An 18525-nucleotide genomic window follows, 5' to 3' on the forward strand; every position below is an offset into this window, starting at 1 on the left:
GGTGCTGGTTTTGGTGGCGGTGCTGGTTTTGGTGGCGGTGCTGGTTTTGGTGGCGGTGCTGGTTTTGGTGGCGGTGCTGGTTTTGGTGGCGGTGCTGGTTTTGGTGGCGGTGCTGGTTTTGGTGGCGGTGCTGGTTTTGGTGGCGGTGCTGGTTTTGGTGGCGGTGCTGGTTTTGGTGGCGGTGCTGGTTTCGGTGGTGGCGCTGGCTTCAACCTGTCTGATGCTGTTGATGTGTCTGCAAATGAGAAAGCCACCATGCAAAACCTCAATGACCGTCTGGCCACCTACCTGGAGAAGGTGCGCTCCCTTGAGAAGGCCAATGCTGATCTTGAGCTGAAGATTCGCCAGTTCCTGGAGAGCAAGACGTCCCCCTCTGCTCGTGACTACAGCGCCTATTACGCTACTATCAGTGACCTCCAGAACAAAGTATGTGGTCTTGTCAGAAAGAAAAATTTAAACGGCATTTGTAACTACAGGTGTATCTTTTTGTTAACTTATCTTTATATGGATAATGTGTTAAAAATTAAGCAGCACTGTGCAGTTTAGTGGAATGAACATAGAAGTGATTTTTGCACAAGATAACGGTTTAAATCTTAGATTTTTGTAAATACGGAGATAAATATGGAGATGGATGTAATTAGGACAAATAAGAGATATTTTACAACTAAACTCAAATAAATCCCAAGATGTATCTTTATAATTTGTCTATATTATTGTGTCCTGAAGATCCAGGATGCCACACGTGTAAATGGAGGCATCTACCTCAGCATTGACAATGCCAAGTTGGCTGCAGATGACTTCAGGGTCAAGTAAGTCCACATAACTAAGAGAAAAGCTGACTATAAACATCTCAATTGGGCCTAAGTGTTTACTTAAGGGTTTGATTTCTGTGCAGATATGAGAATGAGCTGAGCATGAGGCAGTCTGTAGAGGCAGACATTGCTGGCCTGAGGAGGGTGCTGGATGAGCTGACAATGGCCAGATCTGACCTTGAGATGCAGATTGAGGGTCTAAAAGAAGAGCTGATCTTCCTCAAGAAGAACCACGAGGAGGTAAGTTGGTGCTTGATTGACAGTCTTCAATAAACCTCTTATTCTTCCTGATGAGGGACATGCTCAGTGGTTTTTATTGCATCTTTAGGAACTCTTGGCAGCACGTGCCCAGATGAGCGGACAAGTCAACGTAGAGGTAGACGCGGCACCACAGGAAGACCTGACAAAGATCATGGCTGAAATCCGTGACCAATATGAGGCAGTTGCAGCCAAGAACCGCAAAGAACTTGAAGTCTGGTTCCAGGCTAAGGTAAAATCACATTAGTCCAAGTTTGTCATAAGAAACCAAAACCAAATCAAAACCAGTCGACTGATCTGACTGTTTTCCTGTGGATTGTCTCTCACAGAGTGAAACCCTCACCAAAGAAGTCGCTGCAAGCACAGAAAACCTTCAAACGTCCAAATCAGAAATCACAGAGCTTAAACGCACACTCCAGGGTCTTGAAATCGAGCTACAGTCACAACTCAGTATGGTAAGCAGGTGACCAGGTCAATCTTGAAATCTGCTGTTTTGATGCATCACACAGCCTTTAAAATAATGACATTCTTCTCAACAGAAAGCGTCGTTAGAAGGCACTTTGGCAGAAACACAGTCCCGCTATGCCAGCATGTTAAACGGTTACCAAATGCAGGTGACCAACATGGAACAGCAGCTGGTGCAGCTTCGTGGCGATCTGGAGCGTCAAAGGCAAGAGTACCAGACGCTTCTGGACATCAAGACCAGACTAGAGATGGAGATTGCAGAGTACAGAAGACTTCTGGATGGGGAGGCTTCTGGGTGAGACATTAACATTCAGGCATTTATGTCCTGATTTGTGAGATTAAGATTCTGAGTTGTCTATAACTTTATGTTTTCCCCCATCCTCAGAAGTGCTCAAACCACACAATCCTCATCCTCATCCTCATCCACAACCTCAACTACACGCAAAGTGGTCACCATTATAGAGGAGGTGAAAGACGGCAAAGTGATCTCCTCCAGTCAGGCTGTGACCGAGACCAAGTGAGATTTCAAACAAGAACAACCAGCATGAGATGAAACCACTCTTGAGATGAAACAACCCAACTCAGAGTGATGAAAAATCAATAAACTGGTTTAAATGTGCTTTTGTGTTTGAGTCTTATTTTGCTCTCAAATGTTTTAATATTATTATTTGAAGTTATCATAAACGTTATTTGACTCATAAAAAAAAGAGCTTTGCCAAGAATGTTTGGCAACACTGGCTTTCTTTAACGTTAATTTAAAAAAAAAAGAGATCATGCTGTCCACAAAAATATTAAGCAATGTTTTCAACATTGATAATAAGAAATATTTCTTGAGCACCAAATCAGCATATCAGAATGATTTATAAAGGATCATGTGATACTGAACACTGGAGTAATGACTAACGGGGGAAACATTGTTATTGTAAATTGTAACAACATTTCATATTAGTGTTTTACTGTATTTTTGATCAAATAAATATAGCCTTGGTGAGCATAAAAGTAAAAAAAAAAAAAACTTAACAACAACAAAAAATCATAGAGATCCCTAACTTTTGAACAGTAGTGTAGTTATCAGTTACAATAATAATTAAAAAACAATAAGGCGTGAGAAAGTGTGCAGATCCAAACAGTCACCCATTTCAATACAAATGGCAGTTTTTTTTTATTATACACAGCCTATCAATAATTTACATTAAAAAAAACCTGTGTGTGTTAACAGAAAGTCCACTCATATTATTAATGTACAAAATGTTCTGCAAAAAAAAACCTTTACCTTTATGGCTACTATGGCTTGTCATGGGCCAGTAGACTTATACACCTCTAGATTTACCTCAAATCTAGCCCTAAAGAGTGTATATAAAGTAAGTAATATGTAGACATGACCATCAATGCATGCTAGATATCTTGCCCTCAGTCACTGGGGCAGGATGAAGACAACCTTTGGCACTGTACAAAAGAGGTTTACCTTTGTTGTAGCCCTGCTGATTTATTCAGCATCTTCTGACTGAGGGGAGCCATCCGATTCTTCAATTTGAGTATGCTTTTGTAGAGTTTGAGGCAGGGTTCAGCTCGTGAGATGATTGCAGCTGTGCATTTACCTCCCTCAGAATCCACAATGTGTGCTCATCATACTTGTCACCTATCAACATATTAAAGACATGAAATTAAAACGGTGTATAGAATAGAACTTGTTTGAAACTGATGAACTTTATACTGTTATTTACCTGATCTGAACCAACACTCAACTGACTGGAGCCCAGTAGTGACACTAGTGTCTTTTAGAGCTGCTTTACAGCAGTATCTAAACCGTCTAATTGTAATATTTATGCTTTACTTTATACGTTACTGCACCACAGGTTCCCTGTGTCACTGGACTTTTATGTTGAAGTGTTTCCTGTGCCATGTTTGTAGTCAGTTTGTAGTTTTAAAAGTCTCCCAAGGTGTGTCTTGTTAAGCTTGTTACCTCTTGTGTATGTAGCTGCATCCAAAAGCTGAAAAATGCTGCCGATACACTCTAAAAAATGCTGGGTAAAATAGGGACAACCCCAGCAATTGGGCTGTTTTGACCCAGCGGTTGGGTTAAATGTTTAACCCAACCTTCTGGGTAGTAACCCAACTGCTGGGTCAAAACAACCCAATTGCTGGGTTTGTCCCTATTTTACCCAGCACTGGGTTGAATTTAACCCAGCATTTTTTTTTAGAGTGTACCAGCACACATATAGTAGGTAATGAAGAAGCTGATAAATTAGCAAAAATAGCTCTAAATCACAGTGACAAAATAGATATTCCACTTGGAAAAAATGAAGGAAAAATCTTAATTAAAAAAACCTTTGACAAACAGTGGCAAAAAAGTTGGGATTCAGGTAATACAGGAAATACAGGAAGGGAATATTACAGAATTCAAAAATCAATCAAAGTTAGAAAAGTTAATAGTAGAACTAGAAAGGAGGAAATCATATACGCAAGACTACGGTTAGGACATACAAGACTTAACAATACATTATTTCTTATGAATAAAATAAACACAGACAAATGAGAGGTTTGTAATTGAAAAGAAAATGTAGAGCACATATTAATTAAATGCAGGAAATTCAGAGTAACCGCCAGAAAACTAAAAGAAGAAGAAAAATGTTGCATGCTTACTATATTGTAATATTTGCTTACCAAAGCTTGGTCTATATTGTTGTAGATCATTAAACCATTACATTGCCTCAGAAGCTTGTCTGAAATTAGCTTTGTGAGGTGCCTTTGTGCAAAAACACTGCCTCTAAAGTCATTGCCTGATAAGGCAGCAAAGCGGCAGCCTGAGCAGGCCCGGCTCCAAAATCAAATCACTGAGGGTGCTTCTTAAATTAGTGAGGGTGCTCTCTCTCTCTCTTTATATATAAATAACCTAATAATGTAATCTATTAACTACGCATAAAACCTGTTTACTTAATTATAAATATGGATGACATGCCATAACATATTTTTAATACGACTGAGTTTATATTTAATGTGAATTTAACATTGAAAGCTAGGCTCCTAATCATAACACTTTCATTGTACAGAAAGAGAGCAAAGAACATTTACATTATCAAAGAACATTTTCACTGACAGTCTAGTTCAAGCTCTCTCAAAAACTCCCATTAAAAACACTGAAGCTGTTTACACTATGAAATTAATATCTTACAGATTCGTACACACATTTGCACTTTGTTGTTTCTGACGAGAGAATTCGCCAGAAAGAGGTATTCAGTCAGCGAGCGAGTAAAGAAAACACAGGCATTTTAGCGATGACTCATCTGAACACCTCTGATTGGTCATTGCATTCATAAGCTCAACAGCATCGTGTGTGATTGGTTCATGTGCAGTGCTGTAAAAACGCTTCTGTAGCTGGCTCAGTGCCAGCCAGCGAAAGCAGATTTGAATTTAGCAGCTGATGATATGATGCACTGAACGTTCTAATCACGCAGGTGTGATTGTATTAAATATAGAAAATATTAATCGGCTCAAAAATTTCTTTTGGAAGCTGCATTCAAAATCCACTTGCCTCAAAAATCTCACTTTGAATGGGCATGACGCCTCTGATTATCAATGCTGAGAACAAGGGGGCACGTGCCTCCTCACTTTGAATGGGCATGACGTCTCTGAATTTAGGTTCCTTTGACCATCGATTGTCCGATTCCAGAACGAATGATTTTAGCGAGTCGGTTTGTCTTAGTGAATCAAAAACATAGGTCAACCAATGTGTTCTGATTCCCTGAACAACGGCGGATTGCAAATGCATCCTATATCAAACGAACCTGTCATGAAGCAACAGAAATAATGACTGCTGCACACTGTTCTCTCCAGCGACCTAGTTGATCCTTTGTTTGCCTGTAAAACAACACAACATGTCAGAGATAGATGTCACTTGGTCGCTGAGTACTTGGGAGGAACAATAATGTACAATCCCATGAGAGTTTGTTACACTGTAGTACACTTGTAGAGTCTTTCATACCATTTGTGAACATCACACCTGGTCTGCTTTTGAAAATCTGTGCAGCTGCACGGTATTCCTCAGGTTTGGCAGCTGTAACCTGATGCTACAAGCATTTTTTCCTTTAGCTGATTACAACTGTTCTTAAGCCTATGCTACTCTACAATGACATCTCTACTCATATTGTTTTTGTCCATTTTCCATTGTTTCTACAAAAGAACTTAAGAAACAATTATATGTTTTATATGGCATTATAAACAGTTTAACATGCATTTATTCTTAATATAATTTCAGACCAAGGAAATCACAAAAAGAAAATTCAGAGCATTGATAGCTTAGAGGTTAAACATTTCATTCAGATCTACAGGGAAAACATAAAGTTTGTTAAAAATTAAAAATAAAACGGTTAAAGTATCTAAATTGAGTTCATGATGATTTATGATACCTTTGATGTATCTAGTACAATCACAAGTGAATTTCTGCATAATTTAAATGCTGTGGGAGTTATTTTACCTGCCTGTTCACTTTCAACCTGACTTTCACATTTCTGTCATTAAGTTTAGTCAGATTTATTTGCCCAGTGGGTTTATAGGCTGAGGGGTAAGCAGTTTAATATGTTACTTTTCTCATTGGATCAAACCGATTACATCTAAGTTAATCTAATCAATGCATTATATGAATGAAAGAACAGAGATAAAAACTAGAGGCGCGCGTTGTATTAAATCTAATGAACTTTGCATGAAAAGTGTTTGTTGTACTGTCATCCTACCACATGTACAGATACCACCTCTACGAATGATCTGCTCTGGAGGGGGCAATCCTGAGATCTGTTGATTTCATAATCAAATGAATATCTCAAACAGGGCTTCACGTAATAAAATTTAAATACCTGGCAGTTTGATGTAAATCTTGACACATCAGTAGATGAAACAGGTTTATCATGTCTGGGGAGGGTTCTGTATGATCTGATAACAATCAAGTTTACTACAAAGGGTTGAAATGGTTTCATTTGGTTTCATCAAAGCCACCATGCAAAACCTCAATGACCGTCTGGCCTCCTATCTGGAGAAGGTGCGCTCCCTCGAGAAGGCCAATGCTGATTTTGAGCTAAAGATTCGCCAGTTCCTGGACAGCAAGGCCACTCCTCCTGCTCATTACTACAGCGCCTATTATGCTACTATCAGTGACCTCCAGGCCAAGGTATGTGACTTAACTATTGAACATATTAGTCAAGTCAATCTTTAAACTACCTTTAGACAAAAGTTAACCAATTGTTTATTTACCATCATTCTTCTTTTGCATAACATATATTCAAACAGTGTAAAACACAAGTACTCATAAAAGAGAGATCTAAAATTTACTTTTGACGCATTTCTTTCCGAGCCCCTGAAGATTCAGCATGCCACTGGTGTAAATGAAGGCATCTACTTGAGCACTGACAATGTCAAGCTGGCTGTAGATGACTTCAGGGTCAAGTAAGTCTGCAACTTAAAGGCTTGCACTATGAAAAAACACATTTTTATAAAGGATCCAAAACATTTACTATGGATTCATTTTTGTGCAGATATGAGAATGAGCTGAACATGAGGCAGTCTGTAGAGGCAGACATTGCTGGCCTGAGGAGGGTGCTGGATGAGCTGACAATGGCCAGATCTGATCTGGAGTTGCAGATTGAGGGTCTAAGACAGGGATCCTCAAATCTGGCCCACGAGATCCACTTTCCTGCAGAGTTTAGCTCTAACCCTAATCAAACACACCTGAGCATGCTAATCAACGTCTTCAGGATCATTAGAAAATCACAGGTAGCTGAGTTTGATCAGGGTTGGAGCTAAACTCTGCAGTGCATTGGACCTCCAGGGTAAGATTTGAGGAACCCTGGTCTAAGAGAAGAGCTGATCTTCCTCAAGAAGAACCACGAGGAGGTAAGTTGGTGGTTGGTTCACACTCATTAGTTCCTCTTGAAATGTATGGGAGGCAAATGCTCAGTGGTTTGTTATTTCATCTTTAGGAACTCTTGGCAGCACGTGCCCAGATGAGCGGACAAGTCAATGTAGAGGTAGACGCGGCACCACAGGAAGACCTGACAAAGATCATGGCTGAAATCCGTGCGCACTACGAGGTAGTTGCTGCCAAGAACCACAAAGATCTTGAGGCCTGGTTCCAGGCTAAGGTAAAATGAGAATTAGTCTGTAAAATTGGCAAGATTGTAATCAAAATCAACAAAAGACTTACCTGACTGCTTTCTGATGGATTTCCTCTCACAGAGCGAAGCCCTCAACAAAGAAGTCGCTGTGAGCACAGAAACTCTCCAAACATCCAGATCAGAAATAACAGAGCTTAAATGCACACTTCAAAGTCTTGAAATTGGGCTACAGTCACAACTCAGTATGGTAAGCAAGCAGACGTGAATCTTGTAAAGTTTGGTCATCACACTGCATAGAACACAAAATAACTAAACTTTCCCCAACAGAAAGCGTCACAGTAAATTTGCCCGAGTAAAATTTACTCAAATTGAAGAAAATTTTACTCTATGCCAGATAACATTTGGTCCCTCTCTGAAAAGAGTAAAAGTTACTCTTTTGATAGAGTTGTTTTTCCAGAGTTCATTTTGCTCAATTTAGTGTTAATATTTTACTCTTTCCTGTTATATTTGACTCTATTTAGTGTTTTTTAAAATTAACTCTTGTACTATTTTACTCAGTTCAGAGGTAAAAGAAATGGACTCTGTGACTTTTTAACTCTGTTCAGAGGAAAGTCAAATTTACTCTACCACAATTTACCTCCCCTCCAGAGTTGTTTATCATCAATTATGAGTGAACAACTAACTCTATCCAGAGTTAATCTTCTAAATTACACATTGATGAATTTCACAAGACGATCCCATGCTTGTCTAGCTGAGATCTTTCCCAGTCTTTTGCAGCATTGACTTGAGGGTGGCAAAAGGTGAAGCAGCACCAGAATGGAAGACATGTCGCTGTCCCAACCTGGAGACAGGGAAAACAAAATAAACAAAAATTTTTAGGCTTTTAGGTAGAAGGAGTTGAACACACCCTCCTGCTTATTTTAACCTGACATAACTTAATTGGAAGATGAATACAATACAAATACATTAACCACTCCAGTACATTAGTTTATGCTGCACACAGATTCAGTATTAACAGCACATTCATGACCAAGTCTTGATGACTACAGATGTGTGGATGAATTGAGCTGAAACCTCTACAAGTATTGAAATGAAGTCATACAGTTAAACTTTATCAATAACATGATTCTGTTATTCAGAGTCCCAAATGAAAACAATTTCTTACTGTAAATCTGCAACTCCTGTACTAGGCCCTTGCGAAAAGATCAGGGTATAAATGTTTGAAAATAAATCAAAGAGATTGAGAGGCGACAGCTACTTACATAACCAAATTTGCTCCTGGGGTCAACCAAGTATGGGAATAGGGCGATGATTCCCTTTGCACATTCTTCTTTTAAACTTCGGGAAGGGCTTGTTCTACACGCACTGTAAATAGCCTACTTCCCAGCATTTCAGTAATAAAAGTGTACATTAAAAATGCAATTTACAGTGAAGCACAAAAGTTATCGTACGGTGTTGCGCAGTGATCAAAAAGGATTCAAACGGTAAAATTTGAATTGAAACAAAAAATTGAAATAAAATCACCGACTAGCCCCTGTAAATGTTGAAAATACCTTAAGTTCCCATGAGAAACAGTTAACATACCGTCCGAATAGGCCTAATACACATCAAAATGCTCCAACAATACAATTAAGGCTAAGGTTAACTTAACTCTTTACCGAGTCAAGTACATGTGGTGCACAACTTGAACCACTCATCACAATAGTTTAGTGGACAGACAATTGATAGGCAGCTAGCTAGTTTCACTGGTGTCAATTAACGTTCCTAATGTTCATACTGTATATGTTAGCTAACAGTTATTTGCTTTCAAGATAACTTTGCCTAATTTAGTTCTCAAGCTAACATGAAGCGATCTCGATTATAATGTTCAAAAACGTGGCAAAATAATCTGAGCTCAAAACAGAGGTGAATATTATTAAAATAAATACTAAGACTTTGAAACTTTACTTACTTTACCATCCAGCAGAAGCGCATCTTCTCTTCTAAACCCACAAGCAGCAGCGGTCGATGGCCGTGATTAACAGTAATGGCGGATCAACGAAGGGAGGAGAACAGTTTGGGGAGGAGTCACAGTTACTCTATAATTTTGCTCCCACTCTACTGACACATTTTACTCTGTACACTCAAAATAGAGTAAAAACAACTATTTTTGAGGAAAAAAATATTAACTTTGGAAAAACAACTCCGCCGTTTTTCCTGTGTGGAAGGCACTTTGGCAGACACACAGGCCCGCTACGCTGCCATGTTGTCCGGCTACCAGTTCCAGGTAACCAGCCTGGAAGAGCAGCTGGTGCAGCTTCGTACCGATCTGGTATCAGATGCTTTTGGACATCAAGACCAGACTGGAGATAGAGATTGCAGAGTACAGAAGACTTCTGGAAGGAGAGGCTACAAGGTGAGACACAACTACAACAAAATCTTTTAAGAACAGTATGTAAATTAAACATTAACTTTCTAATTTTTAAGTGGCCATTATTTAATAATCTTTGTATTCTGCCTCTGCAGTGTCTCAACCACAAGCAAAACCTTGACTACATGGTAACTATTGTGGAAGAGGTGGTGGACGGCAAAGTGGTCAGCTCATCCTCCCAGTCTACAAGCCAGACCGTGTCTTAAAACCACCCTTGAGCAAAATCTATCTACAAAAGAGTGATGAAAAGCCAATAAAGTGGTCTAACTGTGCATTTTTGTGTATGTCTTGTTTTGATGTAATTTGCACCTTGCATAAAATCATCTCCTATTTTGGCAAGTATAAAAAAGTCTTGTGAAAACCAATAATTAGCTAGCATTATAAAACTACAATTTTTGTTCATAAACAGGGTAACACAACTTACTTGTCACGAATCCGGTCCATGAACTTTCCTTTTCATTGACTCTCGCACCACACAAACTGTTTAGCCCTAGCCTTAGCCCTAGCCCTAGCCTTAGCCCTAGTCATTTGCCTTAGCCTTCCCGGTTTCTGATCTTCGCCTGGTTCCCTGGATTCACCCCTTTTGTCTTGCCCCTTTTGATTCTGTCTGCCGATCGTCGACCTGTGCTAGCCCTAGGACTATTCTTGTGTTTTGCCCACCATATACCTGTTTGCCCTCATCTGACCCATGCCTGCTGTATGACCACGTCTCTGTCTGTGTCTAATAAAGCTCTGCGAATGGATCCGCAAGTCTCACGTCTCGTCAGCCCCGTAACATTACTCAAGTATTGCAAATATTGGTATAAATCATTAAAATAAGAAAAAAATAAGGTTACACTGCATGCATTTAATGGTTTTCGGTTTTTCAAAATTAATAAATGTTTTCAGTAGTTCTGAAGGCCATTGACTTATTGGATTACTGTTTATTAGGATATTTTATTAAGTAATTTGAACAAGCCCCAATCAACAGATTATTTTATTCAGTTCAGACTTAGTGTTTATTCTAATGGACATCACTTTTCTTTTCTCTGATGTTTCTTATAATAACATGAATAATAATTTGAGATAATATAATTTAAAGATAATATAAACTTAATATACAAACCCAATTCCAAAAAAGTTGGGACACTGTACAAATTGTGAGTAAAAAAGGAATGGAATAATTTACAAATCTCATAAACTTATATTTTATTCACAATAGAATATAGATAACATATCAAATGTTGAAAGTGAGAAGAAAACATTTGGCGCATCATAAAGAGGAAGATGCGACAAAGAAGACCTAAGACAGTTGAGAAACTAGAAGCCTGTAGTAGAAAAGAATGGGACAACATTCCTATTCCTAAACTTGAGCAACTTGTCTCCTCAGTCCCCAGACGTTGGCAGACTGTTATAAAAAGAAGAGGGGATGCCACACAGTGGTAAACATGGCCTTGTCCCAACTTTGAGATATGTTGATGCCATGAAATTTAAAAACCAACTTATTTTTCCCTTAAAATGATACATTTTCTCAGTTTAAACATTTGATATGTCATCTGTTGTATTCTGAATGAAATATTGAAATTTGAAACTTCCACATCATTGCATTTGGTTTTTATTCACAATTTGTACAGTGTCCCAACTTTTTTGGAATCGGGTTTGTAAACTTAGATGGTCTTAAGACAGCCTCACAAAACTTACCAAATAGATAGTTGATTTTTAATAACTTTTCAAATAATGAATTTGATGATAAATGTCTCCAAGGAAGTGAGACTTCTCAAATTGTAGTTTGTGACAATCTTATTTTACTCATTTTAGGTAACGTATTGTGACTACCTTTTAGATTACTTTTCTAACTTGTTTTAAACCTACCAATAAATGTATCATACTGATATAAAAAAAGCCATGGTTAAGGAAATATATTCCATTATTTGATATCAACATCAAGTGCATTAAATATTACATTACACCAGGTTTCCCTAACTGGGGTTAATGTAAGAATGGCAGTGGGTTAAAAAAAACTAATAATTAATTCAGTCATAAGTATATAAAAAAATGTTATAACAAAGCAATCAAAATAAAACACCTGAACACTAAAAAACAAACATATTTTATTTTTTACCTGCATGTCAATGTGACTATTAACTGACACCAGAGAACTGTGAACATGCAAATGCCTTGTTAAATTATTAAAATAGTAACTTCCTCAGGGATATTTCAAGTAAATATTTTATACCAAAGGGATTTGGCTGACAAAAATGTTTCAGACTCCCTGCATTAAATGAACAAACATTAATAAACATGAAAACAGCAAAGACATTACACGTCTTAAGTCTTCCAGGTTTGAAATATTTTTGTTCAGCCCTCCAGAACTAACAATTATTAAAGGTTACTGGATATGATGAAGACATTTCACAGCTACTCATCATCACCAATGTTTAGTAACTTGCATAATTATTTGTTTCATACATGGGCTAATTGCTTGAGGGCGTGGATTGCAAAATTACTTACAAGGTAATTTACATTTTATATTGGGAATTTAGTCTAATCTAAATGGTCTGACACAGTAAGGTTTTTGGAAAGGAAAATTTTAAAGAGAGAAAAAGAAGTATTAAGGAGAATCAATAAATAATAAATAATTCACTGCCATTTTATGAATAGCATGTAATCATGTAATCCATAAGTAATTGTAATCTCATTATAAACATTTTAAAATGTAATATAATCCAGAGTACTCAATTTTTGGAATCTGATTACGTAATCCAGATGACATATAATCAGTTATTACCCAGCACTGTTCTTACTTCTAAGTTTTTCTGATCCTCACCAAATTAAATCAGGTAAACAACAGACCAAGGTCAGGATGGAAAAATTTGTATGAAGTGTATTTAAAACTGTTTGCCTATAAAAGCACCAAAGGTATGTGAGCAATACCACTAAATTGACATAGGCTGGTAAAGGTTGCAGGGTCAAACCTTAAAGGGTCATAACCTGTGTGGCCCTGAGCAAAGGACATAACCTTTAGCTCTAGGCCAGCACCAACAATACCTATTTTCAAACTTTTTCTCATTAAAAACCTGATTCAACAATGTGCCTCCAGAAACAGGTTTGAGAAACTCTGCTCTGGGTGACCTGCAGCAGGTGTAGTGCCATAAAATTTATTTTGTTGCATGACCACATACTTACCGGGAGGAACCCAACAACGTTTCTGGACATTGCCTCCTGTACCTTCAAATTAATATGTGTCAGAATTAATTAAAACTGAAGGCAAAATCTAAAAATCATCACTCAAGAATTAGCTCTAACTACAAATGTTAGGAATTTACATTATAAATTCATATATTTTTAGAATGAAACAACATTAGATATAAATATTCACTGTGTTAAACTCTACAGTATTACATTCACTCCACACTCGAAATATTTAAAAGTTGCACAACACAACTTTGTTGCACACAAAAATAAAACTTTCTATTTGCAACAAGCCTGATTATCATTAGCAGGTCATCCAAAACCCACTTCAGACAAGCTAAACCTGCTTTTAATCGCTTGGTGTTTAATATAGCTCATTTTGATGCAACAGTAGGGACATTAGGCAACAACTGCATTGTTTAAATTCACAATCTGTAAAAAATAATTAATATAAAACATATGCCATCTAGATAATGGATTTGGAATCAATGCCAAGAACTGGTCATTTATATTATTATACATACAAAAAATACTCATTTTGGAAGACCACATTTGTACAAGCTTTATGTGTCACCAGCTAACATGTGTAGTGGAAAACTGCTTTTCAGTTTAGAAAAAAATTCATTTTTTTTACCCCCAAATTAAAAATGGACCTATTATGAACCACTGGAATAAAGAAAGACTCCTATGTAGAGCAAAGAACATAACAAAGAATAATAAAATGTATGTGTACGGCACAAAATTATATATATATTGTAGGCTTTAAGTAAGCATTTAATTTTATTTGTGTTTAACAATAGAAAGGCCAACTAAGCATATTGTAGGGTCCAGTTTAGCTATGGTTTACAGAATATATTCAATTAAATATATTATTCCATTTTTACTTAACAGACTGATAGGATATGATGGCCAATATACTATGAATTCCTAATTCAAACATTAAAATTGAATTAAAGTAGAAAGAAATTAGTTAATTAAACAAAACTGTTAGCTCAAAAAATACATCTCTGTCAATCCATGGCTTCAAGTTTAGGGCAAAGTGTAAGGAATTATTGAGGAAATTAAGTGAAACTCTAAAACGCTAACATACCATGCAGACCTGTCTTCAGCCACGCCTGCTGCCTTAGGGAATGGGGCAAGGGTTTTATGGTCCACCCCCTTAGGCAATCCATCTGGTCCCTCCCCCATTTGTCCACATAAAAGGAACAGGGGTCGTCTTCTCCTCACTCATCCACTCTCTCATTCTCCAGCCAGAGTTGAGGACAACAACAAGCCTTCTTCAAAATTATGACTTCTTCTTCTTCCACCCGCACCTACATGTCTTCAGGAAGTTCTTCCCACTTTGGTGGAGGAGCCGGTCGTGTCACAGCCATGCGTGCTGGTAGTGTGTACAGGGGGGGCAGAAGGAACCGGGGTCCGTATCTCCAGTGCCTCTGCTTCTCGTTCCTTCTCTGCTGGAGGAGGTGGTGCTGGTTTCGGTGGTGGTGCTGGCTTCAACCTGTCTGATGCTGTTGATGTGTCTGCAAACGAGAAAGCCACCATGCAAAACCTCAATGACCGTCTGGCCTCCTACCTGGAGAAGGTGCGCTCCCTTGAGAAGGCCAATGCTGATCTTGAGCTGAAGATTCGCCAGTTCCTGGACAGCAAGACGGCCCACTCTGCTCGTGACTCCAGCACCTATTACGCTACTATCAGTGACATCCAGGCCAAGGTACATGACTTACCTATAAAACATGAGAGTAAACTCAATCATTAAACTACCTTTAGACAAAAATTAACCAATTCTATATATCCCATGGTTCCCCATTTGCAAAGCATAAAGCATATATTCAAAGCATTTAATGAACACTGAATTCCTCAATTACTGCAAGAGTGATCTAAATTTGACCCCTTTCATTTATTTATTATGTGCCAATATCCCTCAATATCCTATGGTTCCTCATGTGCAGAGAATGTGAAAAATACTGGATTTCCCAGGAATACAATTTGACTCTTTTTTTCAATCTGTGCCCCTGAAGATTCAGTATGCTACTGGTGTAAACGGAGGCATCTACTTGAGCATTGACAATGCCAAGCTGGCTGCAGATGACTTCAGGGTCAAGTAAGTAACAAGCAACATAAACAAACAGCATTTTCGACATCTGCAAAAGGTCTAAAGCATTTAAATGAGTTTGTTTTTTTGTGCAGATATGAGAATGAGCTGAGCATGAGGCAGTCTGTAGAGGCAGACATTGCTGGCCTGAGGAGGGTGCTGGATGAGCTGACAATGGCCAGATCTGACCTTGAGATGCAGATTGAGGGTCTAAAAGAAGAGCTGATCTTCCTCAAGAAGAACCACGAGGAGGTAAGTTGGTGGTGGGTTCACACTCAGAAGTTCCTCTTGAAATATATGTGATGCAAATGCTCAGTGGTTTTTATTGCATCTGTAGGAACTCTTGGCAGCACGTGTCCAGGTGAGCGGACAAGTCAATGTAGAGGTAGACGCGGCACCACAGGAAGACCTGACAAAGATCATGGCTGAAATCCGTGAACATTACGAGGCAGTTGCTGCCAAGAACCGCAAAGATCTTGAAGCCTGGTTCCAGGCTAAGGTAATGTTTTTTTTGTTTTTTTTAAAAGGGCAATGTTTTAATGAAAATTAACAAAAGGTCTGACTGCTTTGCTGTCTCTCATAGAGTGAAGCAGTCAACAAGGAAGTTGCAATGAGCACAGAAACCCTTCAAACATCCCGATCTGAAATCACAGAGGTTAAACGCACACTCCAGAGTCTTGAAATCGAGTTACAGTCCCAACTCAGCATGGTAAGCAGACAGAGATGAATCTTGTAAATTTTGGTCATCACACTGCATAGAACACAGAATAACTAAGCTTTCCCCAACAGAAAGCATCACTGGAAGGCACTTTGGCAGACACACAGGCCTGCTACGCTGCCATGTTGTCCGGCTACCAGTTCCAGGTAACCAGCCTGGAAGAGCAGCTGGTACAGCTTCGTGCCGATCTGGAGCGCCAAGGGCAAGAGTACAGGATGCTTCTTGACATCAAGACCAGACTGGAGATGGAGATTGCAGAGTACAGAAGACTTCTGGATGGAGAGGCTACAAGGTGAGACACAACTAGAATAAAAATCTCTTAATAACAACATTTAGACAGTAGTGTTACCATTTTTCAATGAGCAGTGGTGGTTTATTATAATAAACCAAATTAAAGTGAGATGGATATCTGTCTGGCATTTCCATAGAGTAATTATTTGTTTGTACCTCTGCAGTGTCTCAACCTCAAGCTCAAGTACATCCTCGACTACACGCAAAGTGGTAACCATTGTGGAAGAGGTGGTGGATGGCAAAGTTGTCAGCTCATCCTCCCAGTCTAAAAGCGAGACTGTGTCAAAAACATCCTAACTCAGAGTGATGAAATCAATAAACTGCACTAACTGTGCACAAACTATGCATTTCGAGTGTCTGTCTTATTTTCGTCTGTTTTGTTGTCATATTTTATGCCACAATGTAAAAATGTATGCAAAAGATTTTAAATGGGGAAAAAAATAGATCTGCTAGTATTAGCCTAGTTGTGGAACGGAATGACAGCTAACTAAAAGGCAAAATTACATCACTGTTCTCAAGATTACTTTAAAGGGTGAGGGGTAATCCAGTTGACAGCTGGTGATTTCAAAATCTACTTAAAGAAGATGACATGTTGGAATTTGAGTCCAATTGCACATCAAACAAAAACTAATCCACTGGACTAACAAGTTCTGTAGTTGTTAAAGCTTTAAGAAAATGTGAAGAACTAAGTTGTTACAAAGGGAATGTTTTCTCACCCCTGGCACCAAGAGTGCTAGGACCAGGACTCTAAATAAATCAAATAATACATTTTAAAAATAATAAAAAAAAAATACATATAAAAAGCAGGCATGACACCCGTCAGTGCTTAAGTATGAAATATTATAGCAAGTAAAGGCCGATTCAAGTAGGCCGATTGTGAATGCCACAATGCAGGGGCGTAGATTACGCGGGGGACGTGTCCCCCCCACTTTTAATATCACGTAAATTCGTCCCCCGCACTTTTTCGGGCAAGTGTGTTCGCATAGAGGTTTTCAAGAGTTGTGTGAATAAATATAGATTTAAATTCAAAGAGACAGGATAGTCTGTGCATGATCTGATGTTTTATTTGGCGAGTATAAGGCGAGATGATCATCTCGAATAAGGCGAGATGAACATCGCGGAGCGCTAAACACTCTGTGTAGTGTATGTTTTATTCATACTCGTAGCCGGAGGGTGCTCTCGCGCAGAAAGTCGTACGAGGAAATTCCTAATGTGGACAAAAGCCTCCAGCTATGCTGTATGAAAACAGTTGTTTTCACAGAAAACAGAAACGTTTGGAAACTTGAAGACATTAAAAATACGATTGCGACAATCTATGGTTTATTTGAGTTTGTCAAGTCATCTCCAGGTAATAAATAAAGTATATGAACAATGCAGTGATAATTGACATAGCATTTCTTACAGTATAGAAACTATTCTGCCTTATGTGATAAACAAAGTGTTTGTAGTATATAAACAAATCATTATTATTGGCTATTGTCCAGCAGTTATGTGATTTCTAAGTCAATTAAAAGCTAGAAATTAGAGAACAATTAAAGTTGCCTATACACCAGTCAAAAGTTTTTGAACTTTTTTTTTTAAAGAGGTCTCTTCTGTTCACCTAGCCTGCATTTATTTGATCCAAAGTACAGCAAAACAGTAAAATTTTGAAATATTTTTACTAGGCTATTTAAAATAACTAGTTTCTATTTGAATATATTTTAAAATGTAATTTATTGTGATTTCAAAGCTAAATTTTTAGCTTCATTACTCCAGTCACACGATCCTTCAGAAATCATTCTGAAATTCTGATTTGCTGCTCAAAAAACATTTATTATTATGTTGAAAACAGCCGAGTAGAATTTTTTCAGGTTTCTTTGATGAATAGAAAGTTCAGAAGAACAGCATTTATCTGAAATAGAAATCTTTTGTAACATTATAAATGTCTTTATCGTCACTTTTGATCAATTTAAAGCATCCTTGCTAAATAAAAGTGTTCATTTCTATAATTTCTTTTCCAAAAAAATAAAAATTATACTGACTCTAATTTTTTTAACGGTATAGTGTGTAATGTTACAAAAGCTTTTTATTTCACATAAATACTGATCTTTGGATCCTTCTATTCATCAAAGAATCCAGAAATCTGGCCACAATAGTTTTATCACACAGCAAAATGCCAAAGATGTCGCAAGTTTTGAGGGAGCGTGCAATTGGCATTCTGACTG

At 38.0% G+C, this 18525-nt stretch overlaps 2 protein-coding genes, 1 long non-coding RNA gene and 2 pseudogenes across 3 annotated transcripts in view; 4 read left to right on the top strand and 1 right to left on the bottom strand.

The window, feature by feature from the left end:
* Window positions 1-8999, bottom strand: part of LOC107549869 (uncharacterized) — a 15613-nt gene extending 6614 nt beyond the window's left edge. The window contains exons 1-3 of the long non-coding RNA XR_001604609.1: window positions 8902-8999; window positions 8353-8480; window positions 4633-4635 (exon numbers count right to left, since the gene is read on the bottom strand). This is a non-coding gene — a long non-coding RNA (uncharacterized lncRNA). The remainder of the gene's footprint in view (window positions 1-4632; window positions 4636-8352; window positions 8481-8901) is intronic.
* Window positions 131-2154, top strand: LOC107549866 (keratin, type I cytoskeletal 13-like). Its single transcript, XM_016231044.1, has 7 exons — window positions 131-426; window positions 727-809; window positions 896-1052; window positions 1141-1302; window positions 1400-1525; window positions 1610-1830; window positions 1921-2154. Exons 1-7 carry the CDS (start codon window positions 256-258, stop codon window positions 2054-2056), a joined length of 1056 nt encoding a protein of 351 aa, XP_016086530.1. The 5' UTR covers window positions 131-255; the 3' UTR covers window positions 2057-2154.
* Window positions 6481-10283, top strand: LOC107549868 (keratin, type I cytoskeletal 50 kDa-like; annotated as a pseudogene).
* A 378-nt stretch (window positions 10284-10661) lies between these two features.
* LOC107549865 (keratin, type I cytoskeletal 13-like) overlaps window positions 10662-18525 on the top strand; it is a 14445-nt gene continuing 6581 nt past the window's right edge. Inside the window, exon 1 of the mRNA XM_016231042.1 lies at window positions 10662-10665. The gene's annotated coding sequence lies outside the window, so the exon portion shown is untranslated. The remainder of the gene's footprint in view (window positions 10666-18525) is intronic.
* On the top strand, window positions 14493-16326 carry LOC107549867 (keratin, type I cytoskeletal 13-like; annotated as a pseudogene).

Source organism: Sinocyclocheilus grahami, unplaced genomic scaffold, assembly GCF_001515645.1.
Source record: "Sinocyclocheilus grahami isolate Dianchi unplaced genomic scaffold, SAMN03320097.WGS_v1.1 scaffold382.1, whole genome shotgun sequence".
In the NCBI taxonomy this organism is placed as follows: Eukaryota; Metazoa; Chordata; class Actinopteri; order Cypriniformes; family Cyprinidae; genus Sinocyclocheilus; species Sinocyclocheilus grahami.

Coding starts and splice junctions, on each gene's coding strand:
- LOC107549866 (XM_016231044.1), top strand. CDS start 256: ATGCAAAACCTCAATGACCGTCTGGCCACCTACCTGGAGAAGGTGCGC. Junction 1,526..1,609: donor TACAGTCACAACTCAGTATG/GTAAGCAGGTGA, acceptor TCTTCTCAACAG/AAAGCGTCGTTAGAAGGCAC. Junction 1,831..1,920: donor CTGGATGGGGAGGCTTCTGG/GTGAGACATTAA, acceptor CCCCATCCTCAG/AAGTGCTCAAACCACACAAT.